Here is a 20,206-nt window from a genome sequence, read left to right on the forward strand (position 1 = left end):
CCCCATGACTCAGATCCATGGCTCATGTCCACCAGGAGCCATGCATTTGGTATTATGTGTCAGACTCTGTGGAACTGAGAGCAACAGGTACCCTCCCAGCTGAACTTTGGGTGCTTCACATAGACCTTTCTATTCCAGCAGGCATTTTAAGTATGCCGTTTTATGCTTATTTGTGAATTTATGTTTTTTAACCTGTGGTTTTTGTTTGTTTTAAACACCATATTAAGTGACTGGAGAGTTGCTTCATTGATTGTTCTGTAAATTGCTTTGTGACCATCTATGATGAAAAGTGGTCTATAAATATTGGAAATAAAAATAAATAATTAGAATGCTATTTTCCTCTATGTGTATGTTTCACACACATACCCTTTTCTTTGTATTGAATAGACTGAGCAGCTGCAAGATACAAGTGGCCAAAATCAAGATGATGGGGTGAACACAGAGGTAGGTATTCATGATTCTTCAGTAGAAGAACAATCCAGTTAATTTAAATGGTTTAAGAAGAGCAAAGCCGCTTCCTTTTTGTGGTATTCAGCAGTCAAATTATTTTGATTCTTTTCTAGCACTATCAATGCTTTGCTGTTGCTCTTGCAGTAGCAAGGTTGAGCAGCAGAGCTCTCCTACTGCCACCAGCATCCTTGCAGCTTACCTGGATGGGGCATGATGGGTGTGAATTTGGGGCTGCACAGGTCCAATGGTGGGAGCACTGGGTTGGCTCTGCTGACATCCCCATGTAGCCTTGGCTTTGCTACCACCCTAACCTACCCCAGCCTCATCCAGGTAGGTGGCATCAGAGTTTGGAGGGCTGCTCCACATCCCCCCACAGGTTGCTACTGCACTCTTGTCTCCAGTCCAGTAGATATTATAACATAGTTCCAGTTTTCACTTTTAAAAAAAGAATCAAAATCTAAACTTTTGCTGAAAATAAACATTACACACTCATTGCCAAAGGCCGTGCTACAAATCAGTGAAGAGAAATACAGATCTAACTTGTTTCCTCTCTTTAGACTCTGGATTCTCAAATTATCCCGCTCAAATCCTAAAGGACGGTTAAGCATGTCCTTTAACGTTTGGCTGAATCAAGACAAGTTTCTGTGCTTTCTAGAGGATGAAACGTGAACTATCTTCATATTATTTTCTAGTGTTCAGGTAGTGTTGATTCATTCTAATTTTTGCAGCCAGGAGAAAATAATCCCATGGAGGGAGGAGCAGAAGGTGCTTCTGGAGCAGCCATGGAGGAAGGGGCAGAAGGTGCTCCTGCAGTGGCTACAGAGGAAGGGGCAGAAGATGTTATTGCGGCGGTCACAGAGGAAGGGGCAGAAGGTGCTCCTGGAGTGGCTACAGTGGAAGGGGCAGAAGGTGCTCCTGCAGTGGCTACAGAGGCAGAAAGTGCTCCTGCAGTGGCTACAGAGGAAGGGGCAGAAGGTGCTCCTGCAGCGGCTACAGAGGAAGGGGCAGAAGGTGCTCCTGCAGCGGCTACAGACGAAGGGGCAGAAGGTGCTCCTGCAGCGGCTACAGACGAAGGGGCAGAACGTGCTCCTGCAGTGGCTACAGAGGAAGGGGCAGAAGGTGCTCCTGCAGCAGCTACAGAGGAAGAGGCAATAGCTGCTCCTATGGAAATCTTGGAAGAGATACTCTCAAGAGTGATGAGTGAGCCCGGCACACCAATGCCAGGTCTTCCTGAGCGTGGCACCCCCTCCTTTTTGCAGGTGAGAGTGACACTGAATGTGGCACAAAGGAACTTTTTATTCCCTAGGACATGTTGGCCTCATTTGGATATAATACTGCTAAACCACACTAGAGGAAGACAGGAGAGTTCTAAAGCCCTAGGCTCAAGCAGGCTTATTCCCATAGTCTTGTGTTATATCTGATTTAGGCCATTATGTTGTATATACAATGTTAGGTCTCTATCAAGAAGTAGTCCTGTTGAAAATGTGGTTGAGTCTAAATGAATGAAATGTAAAATAAAAAAATTCCTTCAGTAGCACCTTAAAGACCAACTAAGTTTATATTTTGGTATGAGCTTTCGTGTGCATGCACACTTCTTCAGATACACACTTCTTCAGATGGTGTATCTGAAGATGGTGTATCTGAAGAAGTGTGCATGCACACGAAAGCTCATACCAAAATATAAACTTAGTTGGTCTTTAAGGTGCTACTGAAGGAATTTTTTTATTTTGCTTCGACTCAGACCAACACGGCTACCTACCTGTGAATGAAATGTGAGAAGGAGGAGCGGGTGAAAGTGGATAATATTTTTTGGGGGGGGAGGGGGGAACTGATTAAATCCATGAGTCAATTTTTACTATTATTTTTCCAAGGCAGGGTTGATTTACCACAGCCAAATCCAATTCAGCAATTCACAGGAAGTGACCTGTCAGCCTCCTCTAGCTTTATCTTACAATCTCAGTGCTGTAGGACTCAGCACTGAGATGGGGAAATAAAATCCCTCTGCCTGCTTAGTATAGCACGACAGCACCAAGATTGGGAAATAAAGCCCTCTGCCTGCTGCTTAGAGAAGAAGAGGTGTTTCCTCACTACCCATCCCAACACTAGGGAGAGATGGGTTTTTAGAGCCCCTCATCCTGACTTAGGGAAGAAAGACTGAGTGCTCTGTGTGTGTCTGTGTGTGATTGGGGTGGGGGTGGGGAGGAATATGAGCTGTACTCTCCCAAGGTTGCACTAGCAAGATGTTTCCAACCTTTACTTTGCAATCATACAAGGTAGATTTTAAAATAAATACAGACTCTCATAGGATGTCAACAAGGGTCTGTGTCTATCTGCTATCCACACCAGTTATAGTCTTTAAACTGCTTTGTAGGGTCTTTGTGAGGTAGCTTCATTCATATTTTGCTATTACCAATTCAAGTAGAATTTGTATTAGAGAAGTCTTTCTAAGCATCAAGACACTTTTCAGCAGCTCTCTTCTAATAGTAGCCTTTCTTTCAGGAAGCGTTTGACACATTCAGCCTACCTTCCAGATTGCCCAGTGGGCAAGTGCTGTCTCCTGTATCTTCAGGAACCAGCAGCATGAGACTGGATACGCAATTGGGACGCCGTGTGTTGTCAGGTATCAGTCGCCATCCTATTGATGCGGACTTTGCTTGCCACTGAAGCACGTTTTTAATCCAATTGATGATGGAGAAACGTTGCATTTGAAATGTTTGATGCCAATACTAAGTTGACTTCTGTATTTTCCACTGTGGTTCTCTGCCTGGTTGTTATCATTATAGCACTGCCATAGTCATTTGAATGTGCTGCAGGTATCCAAAGGATCTGGATAATAGAAACAAGGATTTTTAAAAGTGATTAATGGAGATGACATTAAATAGATTGGATGGAAGAGAATTTTGTAGAACCAGGATTGGATAATGGCAATAACAACACCATTTATTTATAGTACTTGTATACCACTTCTCAGGCCACACCGCTCAAAACAACTTACATAAAGTTATAGAAACAACAATCTATAGGATGTTAAATACTTCAAAATAGGATAGCAGAACAGAAAGAGAACTAAAAGCCAGATAAAATAGCACAAAAATAGCAGTAAATGAATGGAACTGGGGGAATATCCTTTTTTTAAAAAAAATTATTAAAGAGTTTTATTACAACTCTTTAATAAAATTTACAACTGGGGGAATATCCTTAATAATGTGCTGCCCAGTAGTATCACGTGAGAGGTGTTGGTTTAGTTTAGTGGGGGTTTTTTGTTGCATTTCAGTTCAATTTATACCCTGCTTTTCCATGAAGTACTGTGTCCCAAGAAGGTCACGGTAAACCTTCCATGTGGTAAAGAAGTCTTTGCTACCTTGCATTTTCTGTTGCTGATGCTACTCATCTCTTCTCCAAATATAGGTGCCTCTAAGACAGTCATCTTCCCTGACTCTACTGAGGCTGCTTTTCGGCCTTTGTCTCTGCAACCCAGTATGCTTGGGCCCATGGAAGAGCAGGAAGTGGAGAACGTGTTGCATTTTGCTGAGGGGGACCTTGGCAGCGAAGAGGCAGAGGAAGAAGCTGAGCTTGTTGTGTTGGACCCAGAGCATGTAAGAAAAGACCAAAGCTTACAAGAGCTGTCATGTCGGCAGCTGGATGAAAACAGAAAGTCAGATATTAAAAGATATTGATGAAATTTGTGATATTTAAATGCAAAGCAGCTGACTCTTTTGAGCAGATCTTCTCACACAAAGATAAATAAGGGTTGCAAGTTATAACAATCTCTCTCCCCCCCCCCAGTTTTCCCACACTTGCTCTCTCTCCCTTGTTGCTCCAAGTTTTTTCATGAATATATTCAATCCACCAACCTCCCAATTTTCACACAAGACCCCTTACTCTCAATGACTTCCTTTCCCATTCGCATTCTATAATTACAGATCCCCACCTTGACCCCAGTTTCCCTTCCTTCCTTGACCCAATCTCAGCTGTTGCCTTTGCTTCCTCCCCTTTTGCCTTCCATTTCCCCCTCGACTTCCTTGCTCACCGAACCATTCGGTCAGCAAACAGAATTACCCTAAAGCGTTTTGTTTGGACATCATTCTCCTCCATTAATTCTATTGTTTTACATGAGATAAATGCCCGGGGCATTTCTTGAATGCTGGTCTGTAGGTGTGTCCTAAGTGGAAAGTTGGAAGGGAGGGTGGATGCCCAGCATGGACCTTTGGTAAAGCTATATGTGATCTTCTTTTTAAAATTTTATCATGAAATAAGGCTGTCCCCACATTTTGTACTGAAATTTACCCAAGATAGCCAGAGCAGAAATTGTAGCAGTTGTTGAAGACAAATGTTGACCCCCCTGGGATGATATATTAACTTCCTCTTGATTCATTCTATAGCCCTTGATGAAAAGATTCCAAACTGCTCTCAAGAACTACCTCAATAAACAGATAGGAAAGCTGACTGAAGAGTTTCGGGAATTGGTACAGTATATTTCCTTTGAATTTCTGACTCTTCTTTTTTGTCCATCCACGCTGGAGTGTGCATGGTCACTTTGTCCCTCCCCTGATTGCAGACAGCAGGAGTAAAGACTGCAAAGATTGAGAGGGAAGAACTCGGCGTGATCTTGTATGGAGTCCAGCAGCAGTTGGCCCAACTGCAGATGGTACTGGAGAAGAACCACAATCTCCATTCCCAGATTGCCATGGAACGCCGGCAGTTAGAGGAAGAGTTGCAAGACCTCAGGGGCATGTACAAGAAGACAAGCCAGGGCACGGAGAGTGAACGTAAAAAAGGTGACCTCCTTTGCTGCTAGGTTGTCCCTCACCCACTGGCCGAGGAAGAGGGGGCCTAGGGGAGCGTACCGCCCCCGGCAGCTTGATCCCGATGGGGTGCCATCGTGGTTGCCACGCCCATACAGGCGGCACGTCATGCCCCCAGGATGTGCGCCACACCCCCAGGACGCGCGCCACGCCCCTGCGGGCGGCGTGCCACACCCCAGCCTGCCCCTAACCCCCGGTGCCAGAGCATGAAGCTCCGCCACTGCCCTCACTGCCCTTTCATATTGTGAAATTAAACCTATCACATGCTTACTTTATAAGCTTTAGCTCCAGTATTCAGGGGCTATGAATATTTCAACAACCTAACTAGTTTTGCCTCCTTCTACCAGATTCCTGAATGATAGTATGATTGTTGGATCAATTGCATGCAGACATAGTTGGTGGTCAGTAGAATCACAGGTTGAATTTTCTTCCATTGTGTTTATAGTTGCTCTTGTGTAAACAAGAGGCCAATGTAAAAAGTGATGTTATGGAGAGTGTGTGTATTCTGTACTGCAAAGTCAGAAGCTGATACTGGACATAAAATTCTGCATTCTGAGAATGCCAACTTCCATTTTTAGTTTTCATTCTAACTTTATGACTATGATTTATTTATTTTTAAACACACACAACAGAAGCCAAAGAGCGATAAGCAGCACTTTTGGTGGACAAAGCAACCTTTTAAATAGGCCTTTTTAAATAGGAGGAATGGATTGCTCCAGATTGCTCCTCCAGATTGCCTCTTTTTCCGCTGACCTATGTGGAATTTGTTGTCGCCTGCAGCTGTCAAATGAGTTGCTGAATACAAAGCAGGGGCTAAGGGATGGCTTTATGTAACGCTCCTGGTTCTTTTCTTCTGGCTAGAGAAGGAGACTAAAAGATGCAAAAGAAGATTAATGCATGTGATTAATTTACATGATTTACTGAGGCCACAGTATTCCAGTTTTGGGGTGGAATAAAACGTTTCCTTGGTAGGAAATCTGGATATTTTTAGTATCATATACACATGCCTCTAGATCAGGAATCACTAACCTTCAGGGGGCCATAGGCACATCTGGAAATCAGAGAAACTGTCATGTGCACTCACCCACACTCTGCAACCAACCACACACCCCACAACCTGTTCGTATTTCAGGCCTAATTTCAGAAGTGAAAGGGACCCCGGTAGGTGTCAGAGAAGGTGTGCCCATGGGTGCTATATTGGCAACTCCTGCTCTAGAGATATGATCAAGTAGATCACAGTTGGGCAGCCTGTGAGTTGCAGGCCTGACATCCTTTCACTTTACAGAAAGCCATCTAGTTTACATGGTTTGTTGCTTTCCCCTTATTATACTATTAATCACAGTTTTGGCACAGGCTATGGAAATATACATATATATATATGTGTGTGTGTATTCCTTCCGGTTTTCTTAGTTTCGGCCATGCAGACAGAAATGGAAAGTCTGTCCCTGCGCCTGTTCTACATGCAGAACATGGACCAAGATGTTCGTGATGATATAGCTGTGATGAAGAGAACTGTGAAGAAGGCTGAAGTGGAGAGGATGCGAGCAGAGGTGGAAAAGAAAAAACAGGTACCTAGCGGTTGATCCTCTCTAACTCCTATCCATGAATGTCATTTGCTTTATGTATCCTGCCAAAGCTGATCTCCTGTTGGCCCCTTTGTCTCCTCCCATCTGCCACGATGACCCCTTTCCCGGAACAGCTTTCCTTCCACTTGCATCTCTACACAAGTCTTCCTCAGGACTTCCTTTAGCAGACTGTCTAATTTTCATTTGATCTGCACTTCCATGGTCACTTGTTTGTCTACCCCAGGCATCCCCAAACTTCGGCCCTCCAGATTTTTTGGACTACAATTCCCATCATCTCTGACCCCTGGCCCTCTTGGCTAGGGATCATGGGAGTTGTAGGCCAAAACATCTGGAGGGCCGCAGTTTGGGGATGCCTGGTCTACCCTCCAACGGATGTCATGATATGAACGAGCTTCAACCTCTGCTTCAACAGTCTTGTGGTGTATCTAACCGGGAGTGGGGAACCGCAGGCCCAACTGCCAAATGGGGTCCTTTCTGTCTGGTTCTGGTGACTCTTCCCAGGTCACACCTTTCCTCCAAGGCCACATGCTTCGCCATCCCTGCTCCATGCCCTCCTTGACTACTTTTGCCTGGCTGGAATATATGATTAAACTGTGACAATCCCCCTTGCTTTTGTGGATGGTGAATGAAGCACGCCGGTGTGTGTCTAGAAACCTCTGACTTTTCCATGGCTGGAATGTAGTCTCTAGTACAATGGTGAGAGTGACACTTGTTGTTCTGCCCACTCTTGCCTCTCAGCATGTCCACATTTGCCCCAGGCTCCCCAGCTATCGGTATTGGCCTGTGGTCCCTGGAAGGTTGTCCTCAGACTGATAATGGTTCACCACCCTTCATCTGCACTGGGAATGGGGAATATATGGCCCTCCAGATGTTGCTTGATTGGTATAATGCCTGACATTGATGATGCTTGCTGGGGCTGATGGGAGTTCGACAGGGCTGTCTTAAGCACCTTTGGCGCCCTAGCGCCATGGTGCAACGGATCCCTCCGCCGCCCTCCGCCGCCCCGTTTTCCAACGCGGCGGGCGGGTGGGCAGCCGGGCTCAGCGCGCAGCGCAGTCGCTGAGGGTGCTGCTGCGCGGCGGGCGGGCGAGCTTGCTGGCGGGCCGGCGCCGTGGCACCCTGCGCCACCCAGCCTGGCCGTAGAGCCGGCCCTGGAGTTCGAATCCAACAATATCTGGAGGGCTATGAGTCCTGCTTCCAACCTCTTTTCTTAGGTTGTATGCGTACAAGCAGCTGAACTGGGTGATAAAGAGTTCTGGGGTGGTAGAGTGGGTTGCAGACTGCAAAAGGATGATATCATTTTTGAACACTCCAGAAAGTTCCCAGCAAATTAGCAAACTGGGCCCATTTCTTTTTCTGAGAGTGCACAGAGAGAGCAGAGACAAAACTGCCGCCACTAACCTGGAATTGTCTGATTTGACAGGACCTTCACGTGGACCGCCTCGTGACGAGAGTGGATGAGCTGCAGGAGCAGATTGCTCTGTATGAAGCCCAACATATGGCCCAGGCTGAAGACACCAGAATCACACGACAAGAAGTGGGAGAGGTAATGTCTTTCTGTGGCTAAGATATTTTCATGAAAGGGCTAGTTTCCAACCAAGGACATGCACATGTTGCATTGCTGAACTTAACCAGCCCATCTTCCAAACAAAATGTTTTATTAGATTGACAGCTTGAGATATTGCTTTATTTACCTTTTTCATTTTACTTTTTTGCTGAAATATGAAGCTGCTCAAGGCTACAATCCTATTGCAAGTCCTATTGAACTCGTGGGAGATTACTCTCAAGGAGACACACATAGGACTGCACTGTTTAAACTCCTCAGGCAGAGCCAGTGATTCCCACATTGATCAAGTGCTTCTGAAGGGCCCTCTGCCTGACTGGGACAGAAGTGGGGCAAGGCAGCAACAAGGTCAAGGCAGCTCCAGGTTGGCAGCAGTGGCAACATGCAGGTAAAAGCACACCTGCAGGATTGCCACCACCAACCTGAAGCACCCCCCTCACCCAAGAGGGTGCCTTTTATTCTGTGCACACACACCCTGATGTAAATTATATACCAATTAAATTATATGACAATATTTTAACTGATTTCATGCATTTATACCCTTCCTTTCCATTATAATGTTTAAAACATGTTTGTATCCATGTGGAAGTGTTTGATACATACCGTGTTTCCCCTTTTTTAAGACGTAGTCATAAAGTAAGCCATGGCAGGATTTTTAAAGATTTGCGAATATAAGACACACCCCGAAAATAAGACGTACCTCCATGCCGTGTGGAGCGAGACCGCCGAGCGCCCCAGCCAGCCAGTGGGACTCAGAACACCGGCTGCGGCAGCAGCAGGAGGCCTGCCAGCTCGGTGCCTGGAGCTGGCTGCTGCTGCAGCGGCAAGCGCGCAGAGCGCACGAGCCAGCGGTTTTGCCTGTGCCTGGCCCGGCCGAGGCGGCCTGCCGCCCACCGCCCAGAACCGGCAGCTGCAGCGTGGAGCATTCCGAGCGATCCGCAGTGCCAAGCGCTTGGAGCGCCTTGCCAAGCTGGCCGGAACAGCTGAGCCAGCGGCCTCCGCCTGGCCCGGCCGAGGAGGCCTGTCTTCCCGCCGCCCGGAACTGGCGGCTGCAGTGTGGAGCGCGCAGAGCGCTCTGCAGTGTCGAGCGCTTGGAGCGCCCTGCCGGGCCGGGCGGAATACCTGAGCCAGCAGCCTCCGCCTGGCCCGGCCGAGGAGGCCTGCCTTCCCGCCGCCCGGAACTGGCAGCTGCAGCGTGGAGCGCGCCGAGCGCTCCGCAGCGCCAAGCGCTTGGAGCGCCCTGCCGGGCTGGGCGGAACACCTGAGCCAGAGGCCTCCGCCTGGCCCACCGAGGAGGCCTGCCTCCCCGCCGCCTGGAACCGACTGCTGGAGCGCGGCGAGCGCTCAGGAGCACCCCGCAGCGCCGGCTGCTGGAGCGCGCGGAGACGGCGGCTGCCGCCAGCTCCTCTCTCTAGGAGGCTACGCGAAAACCTGACGGGCTGCTCTCTGCCCCCAACCCCGGGACTTAATTTACTGGTATAAGGCTCTTGAGCAGGAGACGAAAGGGCCGACCGGGTGTAAATAGTGGATCTGCGACCGCCCAGAAGATCAGCTGGAACGGAAGGCTTGGCTTGAGGATTGCGCGGAGGCAGGAGACGCCTCGCGCAAAACGCTCCCAGGCCAGCTGCCTTAACCTGCACTAGAGCTCCTTGAGGTCTTGTGAAGAAACGACCTTTTTGGGAGGATAAAAGCGAAAGACACATTTCTTGCCCATGTCCACATTTTTTAAAAAATGAAATCTTATATATATATATATATATATATATATATATATATATATATGATATATTTTTTCTAAAATAAGCCTGATTCTTTCATCTAGAAATGGGGGAAGGGAGTTGCAAGCCCCAGGCAAAAAAAGATGGCTGTTGCTGTTGTTATTTCTTGGCCCTATAGGTACCCATAACCTACCCCCTGCCAGCTCCCCAAAAATCCTATGCCTACCCCCGCCCCACCCCCAGCAACCAAGAAATAGACCCAGGCACTGCCCACAGCAGGGCAAATGCTTTGCACCAGAAACAGCTCTCCAGTTCAAAAGCAACCCAACCCAAGGCTATAATCCGAGTCTCCACCCACCCACCCCCAGCTTTTGGGGAACAGCAGCAGCAGTCCTGCACCCCCCTTCAATAAAAGGACTCTGCAATTACTGACATACTGTACTGTGTTTGCGTTTCACATTAAAATACCCACACACACGCAAAACTGGCTTGCCCACAGAGCCTGGCTGCGGGCACATCTGCCGCAACATCTGGAAGAGATGGGGCTGGTCGAAGAAACCTGGCACCCTCCTCCAGCCCTAAACAGAAACAGGGAGACAGGCAAGGCAGGCAGCGCCGAGTGCTCACAGAGCCCAGTAGTGCTGCACACAGCGCCCAGCAGCGCCCCGAGTCAGCGGCGTGGCCCGGCCGAGGAGACCACAAGGTAATAAAAAGTACCGGTAATAAAAAAATAAGACACCCACTGAAAATAAGCCACCCTGTGTATTTTGATGAAAAAAAAGTTATAAGACGGTGTCTTAAAAAAGGGGAAACACGGTAGACAGATACATTAACTCATAATACTCTGCAACAAACCACAGGTTATAATCCATGTAAAGAAAGACCTTTTAGCCATTTTTAAAAGAATTGATCCACAGTTATGGGCAAGATAAGAACTCATCTCAGCAACAATCATTCGGGAAAGATCAAATTTCTTGAATTATGAATAAATCCTTTGGTGCTCCTCGTGGGTTTTCTTTATTGCACAAAATGGACCTCTTTTATGTACTGTATAGTGTTTTGAGATGGCATTGACCACTTTATTGTGGCTTATTAAAATTGTGTATGTTATCTTTTTCTGTCTATATTATGAAGATAACTCAAGGTGTATAAACTGGGTGATTAAAAGAACAGTTTTGGGAGGATATAATTTTGAGTGGAAGAATCACAGGGCAGGAGATTGGAGGCACTTATCCTTTCCCCTACCAGATGTTGTGTGTAATGTGTCATTTGCCTCTCAGTCTCCTCCACGTAGCACAAGTCAGCACTGCAATTTAGGGTTCCATAGACCTTTTTAAGTCCCCCAAACTCTTCATACAAGTTTCCGATTTCCAGCTCTTTTTTTGTATGCTCAGATTTCAGTTCAGCTTCTTCTGACATGTGAAGAAGAATAAAGAACCAAGGAGATGAGAGTTAAGGGTCAGAATTCATAACATCGTTATTGGGCTGTGTAGAAAAGGAGGAGGAGGTGGTGATTAGCAGAAATAGGATTTGATTCCCATTTGTCTGTGCAGTGTTGTAGTATTTCACCACAGTGTCGTTGCAGGCAAGTATAGAGATACAAGCTATTCACCTGGAGAAAAAGCAGCTTCTGCATCAATGGACTGTCAGTTTGACTGCAATGAAGCGCCGAGATGAGGCCTACGCTGCTATGCAGGAAGCTCTAAGGTATAATAATAATAATAATAATAATAATAATAATAATAATAATAATAATAAATTATTTGTACCTTGCCCATCTGGCTGGGTTTCCCCAGCCACTCTGGGTGGCTTCCAACAAAGATTAAAAATACATTAAAATGTCACACATTAAAAACTTCCCTGAACAGGGCTGCCTTCAGATGTCTTCTAAATGTCAGGTAGTTGATTATCTCATTGACATCTGATGGGAGGGCATTCCACAGGGCAGGCGCCACTACTGAGAAGGCCCTCTGCCCGGCTCCCTGTAGCTTCTCACAGTGAGGGAACCGCTAGAAGGCCCTCGGCACTGGACCTCAGTGTCCGGACTTGAACAATGGGGGTGGAGATGCTCCTTCAGGTATACTGGGCTGAGGCCGTTTAGGGCTTTAAAGGTCAACACCAACACTTTGAATTGTGCTCGGAAACATACTGGGAGGTAACTGCAGCGAACGAGCAGAGATTTTTTTGGGGTGGATATTATTTCTAAAACAACAACAACACTTGCTTTTGGGTTAGATAGAGATCACCATAATTCCCAACGGCACTCAGAACTTACCTAGAATGGCAACTATTCCAAAAGGAAGTGTTCGTTCTTGCTTTATCTCTTTGCTCAAATATGTGCCAGTCACTAAAAACTGTGAAAGTAATTCCCTCGTCTGTAAACAGATACCCAAGTTTCCCTCTCCACCTGATCTTCATGGAGTTCTGCTGACAAGAGAGTTGTTGACAGCTGTTTACTTTCCTCTTAATCTCTGCCTAAGGAAAGAGAAATGTTTTTATCTTCCTGTTCCTACCTTAACATCTTATGTTTGGATCCAGTTCTATCTTGAAACTTCATGCATCTAGGCCAGGCAGTGACTTGGTTTCTTTCTTTATCTAGGACAGGCATCCCCAAACTTCGGCTCTCCAGATGTTTTGGACTACAATTCCCACCATCCCTGACCACTGGTCCTCTTAGCTAGGGATCATGGGAGTTGTAGGCCAAAACATCTGGAGGGCCGCAGTTTGGGGATGCCTGATCTAGGATCTGGACCTCTGCCAAAGTTGAAAAATTATCCAGCTGCTGCATGATAGTTCCCTTTGCTAACGTGCTAAGAGAGATACAGTGTGAGACATTGGTTTAAGTGTGGAGCCAGGTGGCATGCTTCGTGTGTTTACTGCAGATTTGCAACTTCAGAGTTTGGCTTCAGAGTTTGTAGTTTTTGAGAACTTTGATATGAATTTGTGACATTTTTGCAGCTGCTTTCCACATGGCGATTATTGTTAGTGATAGTAGCACTGACTTTTTGGAGTGGGCGGGAGGAGGAATCACATTTCCCTGCAGTTTGGTGCTCATGGGTTAGGAAAGCCATCTGAATGAGGGGCAACCAGTAGGGTACCCTCCAGATCAGGCACCCCCAAACTGCGGCCCTTCAGATGTTTTGGCCTACAACTCCCATGATCCCTAGCTAACAGGACCAGTGGTCAGGAATGATGGGAATTGTAGTCCAAGACATCTGGAGGGCTGAAGTTTGGGGGTGCCTGCTCCAGATGTTAGAATCATAGAATGGTTGGAAGGGACCAGGAGAATCATCATTGTAGGAATCTTTTTGCCCAACGTGGGGCTCAAACCCACACCCCCATGCTCTTGTTGAATTACTTTTGTCTGTATTTCCAATAACAAAGAAGTAACATCTGTCTTCTTCTTCTTATCTTGCAAAGAGAAAATCACCTGGAAAGGTCCATACTTGAAAGTAAGGAAGATAGGTGATCACTGAAATTGAATGAGCCATTGCAAATCCTCTCTTATTTCTCTCACAGTTCATTTGGCAGCAGGCACTGATGTAAACTGGCCCTGGATCTTTCTTTTTCTGCTCCTGCAGAGATTCCAGGCACAAGCTGAAGTCTTTAGAGATTGAGATTGAAGTTTACAAGAAGTCCATCATCAAGGAGGAGGAAAAGAATGAGCTGTTGGCTGCTATCTTGAACCGGTCAGAGAATGATGCCAACACAAGCAGGAAGCTGATAGCCCAGAGCGTGGCCAAACAGGATGCCATAAAAGTGGAATTTGGGACCTACACCCGTACCCTTCAGGAAACAGAGCAAGCCCTCAACCGGGCCAATGCGGTGAGATCATGGGGCCAGGCATTGCTACCTGATTTACTCTAGTAAGTCACAAAAACTTACTGCGTGTTTAACATTCCCGTATCTTTCCTTTCCAGGATCGAGCTGCTCGCACGAATGAATTGGTTCTCATTCGCCGAGAGCTAGAGAAAGGTTCACAAAACAAGCAAGAACTGGAGAATGAGATTGTGAGCAAGCTGCAAGATCAGCTGATGTCGAACAAAGCAGCGAAATACTTTTTGCAGCTGGGCATCAGGCTGCAGAACAGATTGATGGCTTTGGTATGTACAGCACTGAAGGTTGCATGGAGAGCACAGGATTTCCTCCCCTTTTTTGAAACTGGAGAATATTTTATAATAAATCTCCCCTTACCAAATAAATATTTTTAAAAAGTATTCTTAGCATAGTATTTCCACATTTGTTTTCTTTTATGGAGACCCAGAAAGAATGAACCAGCAGTGTTAGACCTATTTTTAAAAATCCTTCCCTGGTTCAGTTCTGGATGCCCACTGTACATTTGAACCATCAGACCACAAGGACCCAGTGTTGTAAGGAAATGGTGCCAAACTTCAAGCCCACCTCTTTCCTTTCTTAATGAAGGATGGAGATGTGCAGATTTTCTGTGATTACGCTTTTTAAAATATTACGCATAAAGCGCACTGATAGACGTAATAAGTGTTTATTAGGCAGTGAAAACTATCCCATCTGCAATTTACCTCCAACTGATGGCATGTTTAGCTAACGTTCAAGGCAATCTAACTAATGAGGCTGTAGATAAAGGATGATTCATGCAAAGAAAACACAGCTGGAATAACATTGCTGCCTTCTTGCGTGACAGTTCTTGCACAACCTAGTTATGGAGGCAGATATAAACTGTGTAATAATTTATTCCTCTTAAGAACTGGTCTGGGCCCAGTAACCAAGAATGACTGGCAAATGGTGCAAAGCTGGACTTGGAGATTCATGAACAGCATGTATTGGGAATGTGTCAGGAACCCTAGCTCAGTATGATATTGTTTCTTTAGTATAAACATTCCCCAGTTTAGCTCTCGCATTACACACAGTTAAAATCCACCAGCAGCTATAATACAAGTAAATGGATGTGTGGTGGACAGAGGAGAAGGCATGATGTTTGAATCTAATCTTTTTGGTTCTTGCATTTTGAGTTGTGTTGCCATAGCCTGTTTTTCTAGCTTATTCCCTCTGTGCATTTTTAACTAAAGCTAATTGCTAAATATTCCATTTTCAAAAAGCCACACCCAGTATTCTGATCATGGCAGAGAGATACACACCTCTGTAGTTTCTATGCAATGAAAGAACCTTTGCAAATGCTGCAGTTTCCGTTAGGTCCTGATGAAGCTTCAAGAAACTGTGTGCATGTTAGTTGCTGGAGTTGTTTATGAGGAGGGCATTTTAGATGCTAGTCCATAGTTCCCACAACCTACCTTCCAACTGCTAGTGGCTGCTAGCTCTACAATGTTTGTCTTCGACGGCCCTGGATAAAGAAGACCTCAGGTTGGGTCCAGCTGCAGTTAGGGCCTGGTGGAATACTGAAAAGCTGGTGTGGTAGTAAATAGTAGCAAGTAGCACACATTTCATTGAAAAAAATAATACTTGCATGGCTTGATCCATCTTCTGTCATTTACTCTTGGCAATCATAGTTCATTATTAGGCTTTGGAAAATTCACAAGCTTCCCTTGAGTTCCTATTAAAGGGCAATAGAAGTTTCAAGCCTTTTCCTAAGATATAAAATGTTGTCCTCAAACTTCTGCCATCAAAGCATCTCAGTTGTACTTAATTCACATTTGCCTGAACTTTTAATACTGATTAGGTTTAGCTAGGAATTGTAACAGTTTTGACCAACTGTCCTTCCTGCAGTTTTATGTACACTTGATTAATAATTTTGCTTGTTATCTGTTGCTGGAGATTTCTTTTATATGATTGTAGCCTGCTTCATATTTGAAAGTCACTGGTGTGCTTCTGTAGAAAAAAACAACAGCATATGTTTTATAAGTAAGTAAAATGAATGAATGAAATCTTTATTACGGCCAAAGGCCCACAATATAATCTTATGCAACACAATGTACAAAAACACTGGGCAAGACAGGATAAAATAAAGCAAGAGTAAATAAAGTTAAAAAAGGACTTTAAAAAATTCAATACATATAAACAGATATAATTTGCAAGAATTCCTTGGCTAAAATAGATGGAACAGTACATTTGTTTCGACAAGTTTCCACTATAAATCGGGTAATAGAACAGATTTTCAGTAATCATGAAGTAAACCATTTTTCCTTTTGTAATAAGTAAGTAAAATATTGGCTACTGCAGTGCATTAAGAAAAAACGTCTAGCACACACTCCCCAAACAATTGAGAAGGCATCAGTGAGAGTAGCAGACAGGGCTATACCCAGGGCTGGCTCTAGGTAAGGTTCCGGTGGCACGGCGCGCCAGGGCGCCGGGCGCTGCGTGACAAAGCCGCGCCGGGCGCTGCGAGGGCGGGGGCGCCGGAGCGATCTCCGCGCCTCAGCGCCAGGGTGCCCGACCTGCTCCAGACTGCCCTGGCTATACCCAGCACTGTGCATGAGCAGAATGGGATTCTACTTGTACAGTGGGACTTGATCTCCCTCTCCTCCCTGCTGAAGTCCCTTGCACCCTCAAAATTTGCTCCAGAACACTGGAGAACCTTCTGGAATGGATTGGGGGGGGGATGTGGAGATTTGCAGCAGGAAGGAGAGGAAGGTAAAATTCCATTGTGCAAGTGGAAATCCACCTGTGCCCTGTTGGAGTCTGCCCAGTGAAGGATGCTGTTTGTGCAAGCACCTAAGCTCATTTGACAACTGATGGGAATGAGACTCGGGCTGATTCATGCTAAGCAGCAGACCAGCACTGAAATCTATGATCCTTTAGCCAACTTACTCTAGAGCTAGACTTTCTATGTCAGTATCGGAGGCTTGCTTATAATATTGAATCAATTTCCCCCTTCCTTTCTCCCCCCCCCCTTGCTTACCTATAGGATATGGTGATTGCTAATGCAGAAAATGACATTGCCCAAACCGCACTGGATCAAACAAACACCCAATGCAAGCTGAATATGCTTGAAAAGAAACTCTCTGAAGTGGACAAGGAAATGGACTCTTTGAACGAACAAATCAATCATAGTGAGATTGAAATTGCGAAGCGAATCCTCCTGATTGGGCGCAAACAGGGGGTCATCAACCTGTACAACAAGAAATTGGAAATGATCTTATCTCAGCTGGGGGTATGTGCCTTATGACTTTCACAATTTGAAATCTGAGCCTCCTCACTGGAATATGACATCTCATTTATGGCATTAGGATTCAAAAATATTGGCTGCCATTCACTCCCAAGATTTATTAGGCTGTTATGTCTTCAGCTACTCTTTGTGCTGCACCACAGGCCACTCGTTAAAGTAGCAGGGATTTTAAAAGCGGTTTGGGGATTAGTGGGAGGTTTCAAAGGGGAAATGGTATGATAATAAAACGCCAGCGCATAATGGGACCTGTTATACCCTTAAACTCAGCCAGCATATCTAATAAGAAAAATATAGAGGAGCTACTTCTTCGTTAATGGCGTAATAGCATAAAACATGTGGTATGTGATCTTTTTTTATCAGTCTTGTCTGCACCCAAGGACTTGTGATGCTTGAGGGGATATGGTGCCTTTTATGTATTTTCTGTACGGCTCTGTACCACAACATGGACTGCAGTTGTGAAGTTTCACAGTCTTTTCTCCAATCTGTGGCATGGTGGGCTGCTGCTCTAGAAATGCAAATACAAAGGTCTGCTAGTTATGTAAAATCTCTGACTCCTGATCTTTGTCCTTTCAAAATTTTGTTATTATTAATAGTAGTAATAATAATTTATAATATCCAAACTTTCTTCCAAGGACCTCAAGACAGTACACATGGAGTGTGCCCCGACCCCAATAATTTTATCCTCACAACAGCCCTGTGAAGTAGGCTAGGCTGAGATGTAATCAATGGTCTATGGTCACCCAGTGTGTTTCGTGGCTGAGTGGGAATTTGAAGCCAGGTCTTTCCTGTCCTAGTCAGACACATTAATCATACGTGTTATTGTGCTATTACTTTGTGTTTTGTATATGGGGTCTCAGGGCATAGAACAGGCATAGGCAAACTCGGCCCTCCAGATGTTTTGGGACTACAACTCCCATCATCCCTAGCTAACAGGCAACCAGAATCTGAAATATGCTTTTCAACTCCCAGATGTCATTCACAGCTCATTCCTTGAGCTGCTACGGTCTCAGAAAAAGATTCTGTGCACTTGGAAGCATTAGCCACCAAGTCATATGTTTCCAACATTGCTGTGATATGTATAAGCAGCTGAAGTGACATGTTAGCCCTGTGAAAGCAACGTGCCACAACACCCCCCCCCCAAAAAAAAACCATTCATGTGATCCTGATTCCAGGGACAAGAGTTGGGGCCGCTGGAAATTGAAATCAAGAAGCTCTCCAAACAGATTGAGGACAATGATATGGAGGTGGAGAAGCTGCAGAAACACTGGCTGAACAGCCAAAGGGAATTAGTGAAGCTTACCGGGGTGCGAGAACAGCAGCTGGCATCCTTCGATATGTTAAAGAAAGAAATCACAATTAAGGAGCAAAAGAAAGTTCGCATAGAGAGTAAGTGCAGGTCCTCCTCCTAAGGAGTTGTTCATAAGATCTTTCCCCACAGCTTTGACTGGATGGTTTTGAAGTCTGTTTAAAGATGGTCTGTTTAAAGCGGGATAATCCTATTTGTGATTGCTAGTCAGTGATTGCCAAATGCAGAACTAATGGGGGGAAAGGTAGAGAGACACATCACTCACTTTCGGTGGCATCAGTGAAGATCTTTTCAAACATCTGCAAATGTGAGATAGTCACTTGGGTGACCGGCTAGCTACCCTGGAGTCTCATAGCATTTGGTAATTGCGTGCTTTTCCAGGAAGGTCACGTGTGTTGTTTGAGTTACTTTTTTCTTAGATCACCTTGAGCGATTTGTTGTCAAGCTCTCACATAACTGCTGCTGCCAAATCTCCAAAACAATGTACTTCACAGCAATCTTTAATCAATCCCCTGATGTCGGAAGATTCTTTTGAATGCAGAATTGTGTTTTTGTACCCATCAGGTTTGAATTTCCTTTCTGAGAGAATTTGGGATTCTCAGATGGCAGAAATTCACAGGGGACTTCTTAAAGGACATTTTGCCCTTGAAAACTCTATTACCAACCATCCAGCTACCAAGAAAGGGACTTGTAAAGTTATAGACCAGGGGTCAGGAAACTTTTTCAGCAGACCTTGTGGGGGGCTGGACTATATTTTGAAAAAAAATATGAACGAATTCCTATGCCTCACAAATAACCCAGAGATGCATTTTAAATAAAAGGACACATTCTACTCATGTAAAAACATGGTGATTTCTGGACCGTCCGTGGGCCGGATTTAGAAGGCGATTGGCCCGCATCTGGCCCCCGGGCCATAGTTTGGGGACCCCTGTTATAGACTCTCATGTTCCTGCTGGCCATAGTAAACAAGCAGTTCACTGGCCATAGTGAACAGGGCATATAAAGGTGCCAATGAAATCACTGGTATCACAGCGCAGCACAGATTTAGCAACATCAACAGGTTTCTATATTTGTGCAGCAATATTTAAGGCATATTTCATAAAGTTTATGCACACACATGTTCTCCATGGCATTTTCACCTGTGGACTATAATTACACACCCCATATTTTAGAGCATTGTTATCTCTCCACTGTTCCCCTGCAGACGAAATCCAGCAGGAGAAAAATGAGTTGAAGGACACTGAGCGTCACATGAAGAACATGGCTAACGACTTGGTGAAACTGCATCTATTGATCAATAAGAACAGTGAGAATTCTGAAGGGTTGCAACAAGGCAATACCATCATGGAGAATGAGTTTGTGCGCGCTCTCAAGGTATTGCAGCCCTGTTTAGGGAAGCTTTTAATGTTTGATGGATTTCTGTATTTTAATGTTTTTGTTGGAAGCCGCCCAGAGTGGCTGGGGGAACCCGGCCAGATGGGCGGGGTATAAATAATAATAATAAATTATTATTATTATTATTATTGCCTGTCTTCTTGATACATTTCCTCATACACAGTCTGTCCGAGATGCTCTTGCTCTGTTTTGCTGAACCTATAGAAAGGGCAGTTCTTGAGAAGTAGCCTGAATGCCTTTTGCGGGAGTGGTGGAGCAATAGAAATTGTACAGTGTACCTAAG

General features: G+C 45.3%; 1 protein-coding gene across 1 annotated transcript in view; it reads left to right on the forward strand.

The window, feature by feature from the left end:
- The window catches only part of CCDC40 (coiled-coil domain containing 40), a 28,501-nt gene that overhangs the window by 2,344 nt on the left and 5,951 nt on the right, over positions 1-20,206 (forward strand). The window contains exons 3-16 of the mRNA XM_035107953.2: positions 388-444; positions 1,179-1,709; positions 2,950-3,070; positions 3,859-4,046; positions 4,833-4,916; positions 5,009-5,228; positions 6,666-6,823; positions 8,265-8,387; positions 11,709-11,830; positions 13,705-13,948; positions 14,044-14,226; positions 16,962-17,207; positions 18,395-18,608; positions 19,733-19,902. Of these exons, the coding sequence (XP_034963844.2) occupies positions 388-444; positions 1,179-1,709; positions 2,950-3,070; positions 3,859-4,046; positions 4,833-4,916; positions 5,009-5,228; positions 6,666-6,823; positions 8,265-8,387; positions 11,709-11,830; positions 13,705-13,948; positions 14,044-14,226; positions 16,962-17,207; positions 18,395-18,608; positions 19,733-19,902 (2,661 nt within the window). The remainder of the gene's footprint in view (positions 1-387; positions 445-1,178; positions 1,710-2,949; positions 3,071-3,858; positions 4,047-4,832; positions 4,917-5,008; positions 5,229-6,665; positions 6,824-8,264; positions 8,388-11,708; positions 11,831-13,704; positions 13,949-14,043; positions 14,227-16,961; positions 17,208-18,394; positions 18,609-19,732; positions 19,903-20,206) is intronic.

Source organism: Zootoca vivipara, chromosome 2 (genome assembly GCF_963506605.1).
Source record: "Zootoca vivipara chromosome 2, rZooViv1.1, whole genome shotgun sequence".
Taxonomy (NCBI): domain Eukaryota; kingdom Metazoa; phylum Chordata; class Lepidosauria; order Squamata; family Lacertidae; genus Zootoca; species Zootoca vivipara.